The 15,076-nt window shown below is 35.9% G+C and overlaps 1 protein-coding gene across 5 annotated transcripts in view; it reads right to left on the bottom strand.

Annotated features, from left to right (window-relative positions):
• Positions 1-377: 377 nt before the first annotated feature.
• PDK1 (pyruvate dehydrogenase kinase 1) overlaps positions 378-15,076 on the bottom strand; it is a 31,926-nt gene continuing 17,227 nt past the window's right edge. The window contains exons 10-12 of one of the 5 annotated variants that reach the window (XM_039855926.1): positions 10,879-10,989; positions 7,500-7,613; positions 378-5,475 (exon numbers count right to left, since the gene is read on the bottom strand). In XM_039855926.1, coding sequence (XP_039711860.1) covers positions 5,335-5,475; positions 7,500-7,613; positions 10,879-10,989 — 366 coding nt within the window. In that variant the 3' untranslated portion in view covers positions 378-5,334. The remainder of the gene's footprint in view (positions 5,476-7,499; positions 7,614-10,878; positions 10,990-15,076) is intronic. The other 4 variants (XM_039855927.1, XM_039855929.1, XM_039855928.1 and 1 more) reach the window with 4 other exon arrangements.

The raw sequence follows: 15,076 nt of genomic DNA, 5'->3' as shown, positions 1-15,076 counted from the left end.
ACTTATTGCAGGGAACCGATTATACAGGTGACAGAAAACTGAAAGAACAAAAAAGCAATTGTGAAATAACTCAAAGATTAATAATTGCAAGAAAATAATTTCTCGGCCCCATCCAGGGCTGTAGAACAAAAGGGAAGACATGATGTTACAAAAACCTAAGTGCCACGAGGAGCTCATATGACTGGTTCCTGAACCTCCAAGGAGGTGTTGTGCAGCTGGTGCTCAGGGCCCCAAGGGGCATTAGGGGCTGGGGCTGGGATGCCTAAATACACTGGACACCTATGTGTCTGTCAAATGATAACCAGAACTAGAGGGACAGCTAATTAGCGACACAGTTAACTCATTTCAGAGAAGGCAAATCAAGAAGAGCCACTGTGGAAGGCATAAACCTGAAATAATTTATTACAGAATTCACAGCAAAGATATAGATGGGCAAGAGATAATTTAGCTGGAAAGTTACAAATTGAAAGTGAATGCCTGTGACGACTTGTATTCATCATCAAAAATCTACGGATTTAGCACAGGGCCTAGCACATTTGTAGAATGGATAATTCAGGTCACTTTGGGGACAATATTACAAACATAGACAACAGGATAATCGTGCCTTACATTGATGATTTAAGGAAATGCATATTACCCATTTTATAAACCTAGTATCCAGGAATGTATTTTTTTTTTTTTTTTACTTCTTTGGGTTGTCTGAAGAATTTTTCTGTGTCTTTATTTTAAAGAGTACAGTGGATAGTTTAGTGCCTACAGCCATAAAACTGTCAATTACAGTAAATCAAATTCACTTTACTTGGAATATTTCTGAGAAAAGCTAGAGAAAAACATAAAATCTTATTTCCTTTATAGTAAATAAAATTTCATATTGTGTTTAATATGATACATAACAGGAAAAAAAAACAGTTGTTTACACTGAAGAGTAGTAAAAACTGTCTTTTACCTTGTTAAATTAAAGGTATTTAACCAAAGTACCACAATGTTCCCCCTTCCAAGAAAAACCAGAGAATCTTCCATTTGACTGTATTCAGTTTTAACTTAATCATTTTCTGGAAGCTCTTGAGTGGACAGGTCACAGTATTACACAGAACACCACTGTAACTTTCTCTCTGAACTGAAATCAAGTGCTGCTATCTGCTGACTGGAAATTAAAAGTGCATTAGTGTGCTATCTCAAAAATATCTAGTATTAACTTTATCTCTTTAGAGAACATAGGTCTGAGGCAAGAAAATTTTGTTTTGCCTGTTATTACTAGTCACAATAACCTTCCATGATTTGAGAATGACCTGTTTTTCCATTATAGAAATTCAAAATGATAACATTTAATGTGGTTTATGAAAGTGTCCAATTATCTCTGAGCCTCCAAATTGTCTCACTAAAAATTGAATCCAATCAACTGAGTGGCTCTTAAATGATACAGAGAAATTCCATGACCTAGAAAAGCCATCTGAGTATGGTGCTTATCTGTTTGTCTTTTTATTTCTAGTGTTTGGATCCCTTAATGAAAGACATCTAAGTATAAAACAATGGCAAGAATACTGTGTCTTTTTACATTTGAGTTAAATTTTAAAATACCCTGGCCTCATAAACTCTTTCCTGAAGGAATTTTTCACCATTTTTAGTTTATTATAAATAGATATCAACATTTCAACTCAAAACTACAAATTTTTGATATTTTATGTGACAACTACAGAAGTACAGTTCTAAACTTTCAGAAAATAACTCCTGAATGAAGACAACACTCAAATGGGACTTTCTTTGGTTTATCTTACCAATAAAAATTGTATATTTTTGCTCAAAAATCTCTAATTTAACCAAGTAAAAGTTAGCTGTCACTATTCCCTGATATAAATAACAGCTTTTCCAAGACAAGAAAAAAAAGACTAAAGTTTTGTAGCAAACACTAGCAATTGTCTTTTGCTGTTAAAAGCCTGTTTAGTGATTGCTAAAGAAATGCGAAGACTCTAGAAAAAAAGTAGGTGGTATGATGTCTAATTCTTTCCAAACATGTAAATAGAAAAGGTGCAATAGCTTAAAAATGCCAGAACTAAGCAAACCAGTGGTGCCTTCTTTTTTGACACATAAAATCCTTTTATAGTTTTTTTTCAAGTACATTGGGCTACACTGTAAGAAATATTTTTCAAGTACATTGGGCTACACTGTAAAGAAAATTAATTATTGGGGCCAGAAGTTAATCATATGATGAAAAGTTCCTCCAGCAAAAGCGATGTTTGCAAATGGCTGATTTTTGGCTTCCTCTCTGATCAGCCACAGGCAAAAAAGGAACCATAACACTAAGAGTTTGTGTCCCCAGTTCTTTATCTGTGGTGTTGTGTTATGGAATTTGTTGGCTTTAACAATGAAGGGACATTGTGGTACTATCCCAACAATCAGAAATAGAATAAGAATCTATCTTTGACCTAAGGAGTTTAGAACTGATTTTCAATTGGTATAAGCAGAAGGGTAAAGCAGGTTCAACTAAGACCTTTTCTACAATTACATTGTGAAAGTTATTCAAAGAACAGTTAAATACAACCTTTCATAAATCACACAACAGATCTTCATTTATGTGATAAATCATCTGTGGTTGTTTGGTTAATAAAAGTCTAGGATAACTCAAATCATACAAAACTCCCCCTCTGCCTTTCTCCATTAGAATATACACATTGGAAATCTAAGCTCAAAATACTTCCTCTGCTGAAGGTAACCAGATTTAGTGTAAGCCATTTAGCTACAAATTTTTGAATGTTTATAGAATATTGACCCTTAATGATGAAAAACTCTTTTAAAAGGACATTTTCAAAATCTAAATTGACCCAATTTAATTTTCAAAATAAGAGTTGATCCATGTTTTCAGTTTATTGCCATTCACAAAACATTTTATAAAATAATATGGTAGACTTCCACTTCGCCATCTTCATGTAGAAACTTCACAGTGCAAGAAAGTGATTGCTATTGAGTATGAAGATATATAACGCCAACCAGTATTTTAAATATAGGGCAGAATAGTTTTATGGTTCTTAAAAAATGTTGGCACATTCATTAAATGCCTAGGTTATAAAAATCACTTAGTATCAATTCTTATCCTTCAGTATATTTTTATATCTACATGACATCACATTAAATGCTGGTGGACAAAATAGTGTAAAAATCTAAAAATTTTTTGGGTGGCACAATGATTTAAAACCAACTAGGAAAAAGCTTCCCCCCAAATATTTCTGTAATTTTCTGTCCATTACCACAATAACAGAGTAAAGAAACATTATACCTAAAAAGAAGCTAGAGGAAAAGATTTCACTGTTCTTTAGATAACACCATTTCTTATCTATTAAATAAAAAGGGAAAACTTTAATTGGGGGGGGAGGTGTTTCTTAAGTAAAAACATCAAGTTTATGTCAGTTGTACAAATGTCTCATTTAGGAAAAAAAGTAGATACTCTGATTCAAAGGATTCTAAAATATTTTATCATTACAAGAAGTGTAATTTAAAACTAAAAAATTGTAACACATTGAATAAAAATCATCTATCAGCATCTCCTATTGTTTTTCACAAAATACATAATTAAAGAACAATAGGTTAGGTAAAAGATCTTTTTTTCCAATATTTGGTCAGATTAGCTAAGAAGCCCTGGGCAAACCAATTATCCTGAGTCTCAAGATCATTATCTTTCAAATCAGGATCCTGGACTAACTGCCCTCCAAAATTCCTCCCAATCTACAACTTTATACAGAGTTGTTAAGCTTATATAATCCTTTTGAGAATGAGGTGTTTCAATACAATGTATCTTCCAGATAAATAATAAAGATCTCCCATTTAAGTAGTAAAGCTGTTCTTTAAACATTTAAAATCTTCCTTTAAAATTTATTGTCAATGTATTTCCCTATCACCTTAAAAGATTAGGCATGACTATCAACGCAGTCTCCTACCTTCATGGTCTCCCAGATCTGGCAGCTGACGGAGTGACCAGCAGATAAAATTTGGGTCCTGGCTCCAATTCTGTGCAACTCTGGGCCACACTCTGAGTCTCAACACAAGGATGATGCTTCCTGCTCTGTATCTCTCTGTTTTAAAGCCCCACAGTTATCATAACATACCGAAGTATCTGTAGACTACACAGTACCACACAAATGCAAAGGATTGTTATAAGCCCAAATTGACTCTTTCCTGCTAGCGATATCTAGATATTTCTCATAGAATATATGCTCTTTGTCAAGACTTGTGCATTTATAGTTCTGATCCTTCAGTTAACTACTATTCTCCAGTACTCATTTTGTTTTCTGCTTCTAATTGCACCAGGCTTGAGATTCGGCTTGTCTCTCCTAGAGTCTATAAGTCTGACCTTTCAATAGGTGAAAATAAAAACCTAAAAATTTCTGTTACTTTAGTGAATGTCATAACATCATTATTTACTGTAAAAGAATGGTTTCCCCCTAACTAGGCGATGCAGCAGACTCACTTAGGAAGTCTTTTAAGAGAATTCTGAGCTCTAGCCATAAAGAGTCTAATTCAGCATGTCTGGAGTAGGACCCAGAAAAGCTGTTTCTCAAAAGGTCCCCCAGGTAATCTCAACAATTGATAGCTGAGTTTTTGGGCCTCATTGCTTTGCCCTCAATTTCTTCTCTAGAATGTTAGCAGCTGCTAGTTTGTTTTTAGTATAAAAATTTCCGCTCACATTAATCACAAGCAAATTCAAACCGGACTGCTCATGATCGTGGCTTAGATCCAAAGGGAACTAGTCATTCCAATCTTCTGCAGTAAAATTTTAAAATGATAAATCAACTTCAGAGCTAAGACAATGCATGTAGTTGCTGAAAGGTGGCTGGTTCTATCCTCACAAGACAACTGTTTCTGCTTTACCTGTAGTTAGTCGGTGGTAAACATGAAGACCGTCTTATTACAGTTTCCACTACTAAATAAAAGATGGCAGAACTCCCTCGAACAACAGAAAGATGGCTAACTAGCTAATCAATATAACTAAAAAAATGTTTCCGGCAGACTTAAATGAACAGTATTCTAAAAAACCACACAGCTTCCTGTAGAGACTCAAAGATTTCTACTCTTCTGAAGTCTACCATAAAGACAAAAGTTGACTAAAATTACAGTTGTTTAAAAATATGTCCAATTAACTGTGAAAATGTGTCAGATAGGTACAATTTCATCCTTTAGGAGGTTTAACAGACATAAATGGAATTCAGATTCCATTTATTCTACCCAAATAGTTAATTGTGAAAAGAACACATGAAGTATTTGGTATAATGTAGTTCTGAACACCATCCCTTCCAAATTTAATACAAAAGCCACAGGTGAATTTCTCAGGTGTCCCAAGTGTATCTAGGCACTGCGGAACGTTGTCATGTCTTTTGGTTCCCTGCTGGGGACACACCAGTCATCAGCCTCGTGGTTGGTGTTGTAATGCTTCCAGGCAGCTTTGTTATACACTGGGAGTCTTTCTATTGAGTCTGTTGACAGAGCCTGAAAGAAAAGACAGACCTAAGGCTGGCATGTTTTTAGGATCCATTACTTGAGAAAATTATACAGTGGCAAAAAGGTTGTACAAGTTAAACAATACTGTATTTGCTTTGTATTTTATTAATCATAACACCATCTCCATACATTTTTAAATAATGTATATATTTGAAATGTGTTAGTAAGTCTATGGCACTGCCTGGGGTGCATGTTGACTGAGTGTGTTGCTTGCAGTAATTCCCCAGCCACCTGGAAGCCACTGGATTAAAATTTTACACAGGTGTAACAGACACTTCTTATAAAACATGACCCAGAATGGAAGTTAGTTAATTGAAAAAGTCTTGTAAGTATAAAAGCATAAAAACTGATGTGTGTACATTAATTTCCATAATGGTACAATTATTTAATGAACTGTATTTTAATTATTTATTAGAAGAAATACTTTTTTTTAGTAAAGTCACTGTACTTTAAAAAATTCAACATATTATCATCAATAAATATAAAACTATGTCTAAGGCATCTTGGCTTTTTCATGAACCATTTGTGGCCCTGGGTTTGATCCTGTGTCCTTTCCTCCTCCTATTAAAGCCACCAATTTCAGTTATAACATATATGATTTCTATATCACACATAATTTCAATTTCCAACATATCATTACATTAATTCACTATCCTATTTCAGCTTCCTGTAAATCACTGGAACCTGAGATAAACTATCGTTCTCATTATCTTCTTCAAGTTGGGATATTTCAGTAGAATTCCAACCTTAAGCCACAGGCATTCCCCAAGATGTAGAAAATATTGAACTGTAAACTTCATTCTGATAATGTTAAGGAAAGTCTTTGAAGTTGATGATTTTAATGATTCTATAAGACTTCCTGCCATCTATTTCTTCCAAAATGGAACTAAAATCCTTTCACTTACATATTCTTTTTAACTATGCCAGAACTGCCAGCACCCCTTGATTTTTGGCTGGATCAAAGATGTTACATTTAATGATAAAAATACTGCCTCATGTTGCCCTTTTTAAGTTCCTTACAATTGAGTTTTTTTTTTTTTTTAAAGAACTATTATCTTGAAAGAATTTAACCTTTTCAGTTAAATTTATTTTTTCCAATATAAAGTCTTTGGCATTTCTTATAAAATCGGTGCCATCTAGTGGCCAGGACAAGAAACTAGAGTCATTAAATTAGGTGCCAACAGCCCACAGCTTAAACCAATCTAGTGAACAGTTGAGGCTCAGGGCTCTCCATCCCTGTAAAATATCCTGATCTCTGCATAAACACATGGAACGTCCTAGGCCAGTAGGCTCAGTGCTTCTGCTCCTACCAGGTGAGCTATAGGCTTACCAAGAGTCACCTGCGCTTGTTCTCAAATCTATTTATGCAAGTCCATCTGTCATTGTAAATACAAAATTTAATCAAGCATTACTTAAACAAAGTGCCAAAATAAATGAAGAAGGTTCTTTGAAAACTAAGATGAATGCTTTGGAAAGATTTATGAGAAATGTCACATAAAAAGTGCTGTCAAATCAGAGTCGGAAGACATCTGTAAAGGACTGCATAAAAATCAAAAATAATTATGTACTTAGTTGTTTCTTTACAGAAACCAAAAAGAAAAAAATTATATGCATTCTGATGTACAGCTTCTGCAAGAAAGATAACTAAAGCTTTAGTCTCCAGATCCATATACAAAGAAAAGGACTTGGCAGTACATCAAAAGACTGGTGGATATACGTCCATTCATGTGTTTTATGTAAAAATTAAAATTGTAAGTTATAAACTTTTTATGATTCCCCACTTTGACCCAATTTTTTTTCTATTAACAGCCATAGTTTTGATCATTATAGATAAGAGCAGATCTTTTCCCACAGTCAAGAAGATCATTTGTCAAAATAGATGAGGTCCTATGTAAAAAGCCATATACTTTTAACAACACGAGGTAGTGGAAAACCTCATTACAGTTAAATACTGGCATCTTTTCTTCTAATCAAAAGTAGTCTCATTCCCTCAAGAAGACTATCGTTACTACCTTAATGTAGATCACTGCGTCTGTCCCATAGCCCTCTAGGGAATACAGCTTTAGGTCTCCTTGGAAGTATTGTGCATAAAGACGGGAGATGGGCAATCCATACCCAAAACCAGCCTGTTGCATAAAAAAAAAAAAAGAAAGAAAGAAATTCTATTCAGAAAGCCACACAGAAATACTTTTCTAATGAAAATAAATGCAACGAAGTACCCAGGGCTAGTAGAGCCTGCATCTGAGAGATCTGCTGATACTTAAGTACTGATAATGATCCAGCTGAAGCCTAGCTGAGACCATTAGACGACTCCCCTCCAATCATTCAGAAGTCCTCATTTCCTATAAATGACTCGTGGGGGTCTAGAAGAAGCATGTTACTTTTCTTCACTGGCCTGCTCTAGAGTATCCCAATACTGCTTTGGGCAATATCAGATAAAACATGTTCTCTCTCTTAGAAGCAAGAGTAGAAAAAGCCTTGCTGCAGCCTAAAAGATATGTCTCATGACTTCATACCATGAATGTCCAGCCTGTGCTCCAAACCTGGAGAGATCCTTAATAGGTCTACTTTCTCCTTTCTCACTGAAAGGTCACTTCCCTGCTTAAAATTCTTTAAAGCGCAGATCCCCCCACCCCACCCTTCACCTCCAACCTGTTGCCTTGAGATAAAAATCCAAGCTTCTAAAAAGAGCTTTCAAGATCAGGTAAGATCAGGTCTCCACCTCCCACTTTCCAGTCCAGCTGAACTAAATCTCCTGCTCTTAAGTTCCTCAAACATATCATGCTATTTTTCACTTCTCTGTCTTTGTTCATCCTGTTCCCAGTATTAGGAATGGCCTTCTTTACCTACATAAATCCTACTGATTCTTTAATACAAAGCAAAACATTTAGATAAATGTGAAAGTTTTTTTTTTTTTTTTCACCAGGTCAGATATTCAATGACATTCTACATTACACTTTAGTTACTCTGACTCAGGAATCAGAGTGCTATTAACAAATCTGGGCTCTAGCTTTACCTGCCTCCACCATTTATTACTTGATTTTTCTAACTAGAGTTTCCTTTTGCCCCTTTAAATCAACTATGCATTCTCCACACTTCTTGCCCTGGGAGCCTGACTTGAATGGATGATGTCACTGGATTCCAGTGCGCTCTGCTTTCAGTGGGTCATGGGTCGGGCCAATGGGAAACCCAGTAGGAGTTCAGAGAGTCAAGTCAGGGCATTCACTCCCCTACTCCCTTCCCACTGAGGTCGTGGCCTCCCTTGGGCACGGTGGGCCCCTTGATAGTAAGCAGCTGCTTCCGCAACCTTTCCTTCTTCTGGGTTCTGCTAATTTCTCCTCTTCCCTTTGATTCTGGGTGGTGACAGCTCTACTGCTGCTAGCCCTGGATTCTTGTACTATCCCTACTTGTAGCTCTGTAATTTGTCTCTTTTTAAATAAGCCTTCCTTAGTTATCATAATTTGAATGAGCTCTTTTCTGTTGGGATCCTGAATAATATGTTCATTTGTTCCAGATATGGCTCCAAACAAACTGCACAAGCAGGTGACTCAGGATCCCACGGTGCTTGATCTACTTTATCACTGCCTCTCCCTCAACCACTCCTATGGACTTGTGGGGCTTCCTCTAGGAATAGTTCACGGTGAAGAAAAACAGCATGAGCCTGGTCTACTGATGGAGCTACACTGTATGCCAGCACCAGCCAGAGTGGACTGCATTTTCACTACAATCTCTGTCATGGGCAGGAGTGAAAGTAAATCCTACCAGTGGGCAAAACTTGAGGTAGAACCCCTACATGGACTCGCAGGCAGTGGCAAACAGACTGGCTGGTCAGGGACTTTCAAAGAACAAAATTGCATAACTGATGAGGAGGTCCGAGAGAGAGGAACATGGACGGTCTTCTCTGAATGGGCTTACAGTGTGAAGATATTCCGTCCATGCAGATACCCACCAAAAGGCAGTCACATAGAAGAAGTGCTCAGTAATCAGGCAGCAAGACGACCCCTCCTGTGGGTGTTAGGCAGCCTTTCTCCAGCTGCCCCAGTGCTTGCTTACTGGGTCCACTTACAAACTGGTCATGACACCAGGAAGGAGGCTCTGAAAGAGCTTAACAACAGTCTTCCCCTCAGTAAGGCTGTGTATATACATAGGGGAGCCTGTGCCATGGCAAGCCTCCCGTTTTCTTGAAAATTCACATCCTAAATTTTACATCCTAAACAAACACATGGCATTTACTGTGTGCCAGGTACTATACAAAATATTTTTACATATGTTAACTTACTTAATCCTCACAATAACTCGATTTTTAAAGTTAGGAAAATTGTGGTTTTAAAGAGTAAATAATTTGCCCAAAGCTACACAGCTAGGATGTGGTAGAGTCAGAACTAGAACCAGTCTGGACTGAGTCTAGACTAGTATGCCATGCCACTCTCCAGAAAAATTCTACAATATTTGTTTACTACAGAAGCAGTATATCCCATGTCTCCCCTTACTTCTTAGGATAAAATCAGAATCTAATAAGATGCTCATGTTTATTATTGACCTTGTCTGTCCCTTGGCACATGGATGCCTACCCTCAGTGCCATGTATCTCAAGGTGAGAAGCACATTGCCAGAGCATTTAAAAACTATATTATAATTGTAGCTACAGAATTTATCTGCCTAACAGGTAAAACTATTAGAATGAAGTTCTTTTAGGAACTTTCTAGAAAGAGTCTAAAAAGGATTTACATTATCTTGTTTCATCATGTTACAGCATAACTGTGTACATGCCAGATAACTTTCAAAGCCTAAGAACAGTTCTTCCAGAATTACAGCTCAGAGATTTGGCAAAGCGCTTTTCTGGGGTTTGGAGGACAAGGATGGAGTCAATTCAAAAGCTAATCTTATTAAACCTGAAAACAGGTGACCACAATCAATAAAAAATACCAGCAAAACAATGATAATTTGAGCCATTTCCAGGTTGGTGACTAAACTGATCAGAACCGTAGTTTTATTTCTGAGTCTAGATATGAGAGCTTCCTAATTGTGAGTACCTGAGGAGAAAAAATCAACACTGACAATAAATCAGTGTGGACCAAATACCACTAAAACTGCTAATTTAGTCTTCCCATTAGAAATAGTATATCAAAATGTGGTTTACCACATGAAAACTACTCATACGTCACTATCAAGCTTGGCAATGAAACCTCTAAAACAATACTTTGTTTTGTGCACTTTGATTAAAAGGAAAAAAAAAAAACAAAGGCTGTTGAAATTTAGAGGAATTTTTTTTTTCTAATAGCTTCCATTCTTGCATGTGGTGTAGCCTACATGACGGCTCAATTGATTTATTTGGTAACTGATTTATCTTTTTGGCAATTCACAAAACCACACTTCATTCTTGATCACATACCAGGGGTGCTGCTCGAGATGTCTCGACACGAGGCCGGGGTGCCGTTGAGTACATGTAGTTGAAGAGTCTGTCAATTTTCCTCAAAGGAACACCACCTCCTCGGTCACTCATCTATGATGAGAAAGGACCGTGCACTATGACCAAGTCCCAGAAACAGCAAAATACCAATGCGTACTCGGCATCACAGTTTAGCAGCTGGCTGGAGAGCACAGCTTTTCAAAACGAATACCACACAATCCACAATCCGAGCTGTGAATGTAAACACTTCCCTCACTGCTGGACTTAACACAGCTCCTCATGGTGAGGGATTCTAACACATAATAAACTCCATCATAATGCAAATTCAGTGTGTGACTTTGTGTATATTTATTGAAGTTATACTGATAGTGTGATGAGGACAGAATGTGGCATAAACTAAACCTACCCTAGACGTAAGAATAAATTTGTTATTCCTTCCCAAGGGGCAGTTTGGCGACCAGATGAAAAATGTACAAACCTTTTGCCCCAGCAATGTTTAATCCTAAAAAAATAATCAGAAAGGTATGCAAAGAATATGTGAGAATATCCATCATAGCACTATGGAGAAGAGCTAAAACTGGATTACAACCTAAACAGGGGACTATTTAAATTAATGTATATTCTAAAATAGGATACTATTTAGCCATTAAATATTATGGAGAACTGTATTTGGCATTTGAGATGTTCACAAAATATTGTTAGGTAGTAAAAGTTATGAAGAAGCACTTATATTCAAATTTTGTAAAAATTTTATTTAAAAAGTCTAGTGATATATAATTTTATTGTCTACAGAATTATGAGTGATTTTCTTTGGAATTTTTAGGTTTCTGAATTTTTTTCACAATTACTTTTATTATGGAAAAAAGTATAATTTTCATATCTAGGGAGAAAAAAACAGAACCAGTTAACTGTGTTTTAGTCACAGACATTTTACAGCAAAGACTCCCAGACAACTTTTTGGTGAGTTTAAAAGGTACATAAGTTTTTTATGTACCTTATTATTCTTACATCATTTTCCAACTCAAATCATATGGTAGGCCAGATTTAACAATTTATTTAGAGATTGTCTTCATTTTGTTTTCCTTCACAGTTAACGCGTACTTATTTTCCTAGTTATCGTATACCTTATACTCTACTCTATTATTGCCATTTTCCTTTGTTACAAAATCTGAATTGATTCTCCTAACTATCTATAATATTAACAGACTTGTTATATATAAACAAGTATGTTTTTAACATAGGCATATAGATATGCAGAGATAAAAAAAACAGTACTGAAATGATATGCATTAAAAAGTCAATAGGCTGGATGGCGTATAGTTGAATTTTTATATTGTCTTCAAAAATCTTTACAGAATGCATATAAAGTAAATCCTCATCATTTAATGTCGTCAGTAGGTTCTTGGAACTGTGGTGAAATGACATATAAGGAAACCAATTTTACTGCAGGCTAACTGATATAAACAAGACATAAGTTCCTACAGCACCTCATCAACATTATAACTAAACAATGTTAAATAATGTTATTCGAAGACCTGCTGTATATTACTTTCATAATGGAAATTACATAACTATTTTAATTTTTAAAATAAAAATCTGCTTTGAAATACCATTTGAAGACTTGCCTCTGATATATCTACATTTAGATAATTACAGTATAAAAATATACAAGGACCTTATTAAGAACTTGTGTGTAGTATTAGGCTTGAAATTGTTCTTGGCCATAAATTCAAAGCCCTGTGCGGAGATTTATTTTAGTAAGATGAATAAAGCGCTCTGGATATTTTCTGAGATCTATCAATTTGTTAATTATTCATCCTTTAATTTAATGCTCTGCTGCACATTCGCTGGTAACATGAGTAAGAAGTGTTAGAGTTCTGTAAATATTAACTAAGTAGACAACAAATTGGAATAGATATTAAGATAAAATAGTAGAATTTAAAAAATATTTTCTGGTTTTCCTCAACCTGCTGGCCAAAAATACTATAGCATCCAGCAGGTGTAAAACAAGAACGATTTCTAGCCATAGGCTAGTGTGAGAAAAGCAGAGAGTGGAGCAGGAAGGACAGAGGTGACTCAGAGAGATTTCTTATTACAGGTGAAGAGGGTAAACTAAGCCAGAGGAATATAGTTAAAAACTGATAAAAAGTAACTTCCTTTGCTTTGTAGCCAAAAACACAATAAAAACTGGAACCACCAGATTTTCAAAGTAGCCGAAAGAGTTTCCAAGAGAGTTATGAGATATTATACCAGAGGATCTGAGTTCTTTGGGTAAAGGGAGGAGGAAGGAGATAATGGGAGGGAGGGAGGAAGGGAGACAGACAGACAGACATTTGGTCTGTATATATTTAAGACAAGAATGGCACTCTGATGATAAGTACATTGAGAAAGAGATATGAAAATTAAACAAAAAATCTCTGATTAAGTTAATGGGAAGAAAAAAATCTAGACTCGTGGGAACATAAGCCTATGCCAAGGAAAAGGAAAGAGATTTTGAAAGAGGTAGGTGTTGGGGAGTAATGTCAACAGGAAGGCTAAAGAAGAGAACTTTGCCAATTATTTTTAAAGTTTTCTCTTCCATGCATGAAATTACCACTTCTCTTGGTCATCTAACCAAGAGTTACCATTCCTAACTTCCTGTGCCCCATAACACTGGGGTCCCTGGGCTAATTTATGTAAATTTCAGGTCCAAGGGAAATGAACTACTGCTAACCTGTTGACAGCTCTGAAGGCAGGAAATTTACTAACCCTTAACTCACCCAGAGCTCTTCAAGTATCTTACTCAACAGCTTTTTCAATGTCGAGTTTATAAAATCACCAACAGAGAATAAACCAAGCAAGACATTCATATTTTAATTTAAAAGACATGTGGCTACAACACTTACATTATTTACTGAAGAAAGACCAAACAAAATCTGAGAGCAGCTAGACTTCTAAAACAGTTCTAAAATATTTCATAGGATTTTCAGTAGAAAGATACAAGGTGAAAAATGTCAATAATATGAACTGAAAGAACAGAGAAAAAACCCAGGCCTTGATCTTGAATGTCTAGGGTAAGTGATGGAGATGAAAGCTCTACTGAAAATAGTTAAAGCAAGCATTTACCCCATCATAACAAGAACGGATGCAGTCATGTGATCTTGAATGTGAGGAAGAAGAGCAATAGGTAGAGGCAAAGCCCTATATGTAGGTAGGGGTTTCACAGTGGCTTCCAGAACAGTCTGTTCAAGATCCTTATGAACCTTTAACAGCTTTATTGAAATACAATTCACATATCACACAATTCACCCATTTAAAGTATACAACTCGATGTTTTTTAATATATTCACAGACATGTACAATCATTTACACAGTCAATTTAGCATATTTTCATGACCTCAAAAAGAAACTCTTGGATTCTTTATTGATTACACTCCTAAGCAATCACTAATCTACTTCTCGCTCCTTTATATTTGCCCATTCTGGATATTGCGTAAAAATAGAATCTTATGATACGTGACTTTTTGTAATGGTACATGTTGTAGCATAGACCAATACTTCATTCTTTTTTATAGCCAAATAACATTCCATTGGATGGATACATCACATTTTGGTGATCTATTCATCAGCTGATGGACATCTAGGCTGTTTTCAGTTTTTGGCTGTTGTGAATAATGCTGTTATAAACGTCCACATGTAAGTTTTTGCTTGAATCTGTTTTTAGAGTATATACATACCTAGAAGTGGAAATGCTGGGTCATTATGAACCTTTCTTTACACCAAATTATCTGAGCAAAGCCTGTCTACGAGCACAGAACAAGTCTCTGCTGAGTGTCTAGGAGCTCAGTGAACCCTGACCCATGCAGAGATGGATGATCACAAGTAGTGAAAAGCATTGGCATCAGTATGCTTAAGCACAAGGAACAGAAGCAGAAAAAGGTACAAGAAAGATCATGCTGTAGCATAACTAAACCCCAAAACAGAAGACATATGGGACTTATTTTGAATCAAGTAAACTTAGTGGGCAAGTAGCTGACACATAACTAACCAAAAAATAGACACGCATTAGCATCTGGGCTTAAAAAAAGTGATGCAATCACATTACTTTTTCAGCAAACAGATGGTACTGCCATATATTTATTTGTGCCTCACTGTTTTAAACGAACAGCCAAGAGAGATAAACAGAAAAAAGAAATTCAGA

The sequence above is a fragment of the Pteropus medius genome, unplaced genomic scaffold, assembly GCF_902729225.1.
Source record: "Pteropus medius unplaced genomic scaffold, Ma_sr-lr_union100, whole genome shotgun sequence".
In the NCBI taxonomy this organism is placed as follows: Eukaryota; Metazoa; Chordata; class Mammalia; order Chiroptera; family Pteropodidae; genus Pteropus; species Pteropus medius.
Note: the sequence above shows the minus strand (reverse complement) of the source record. Positions and strands in the feature narration are given on the sequence as shown.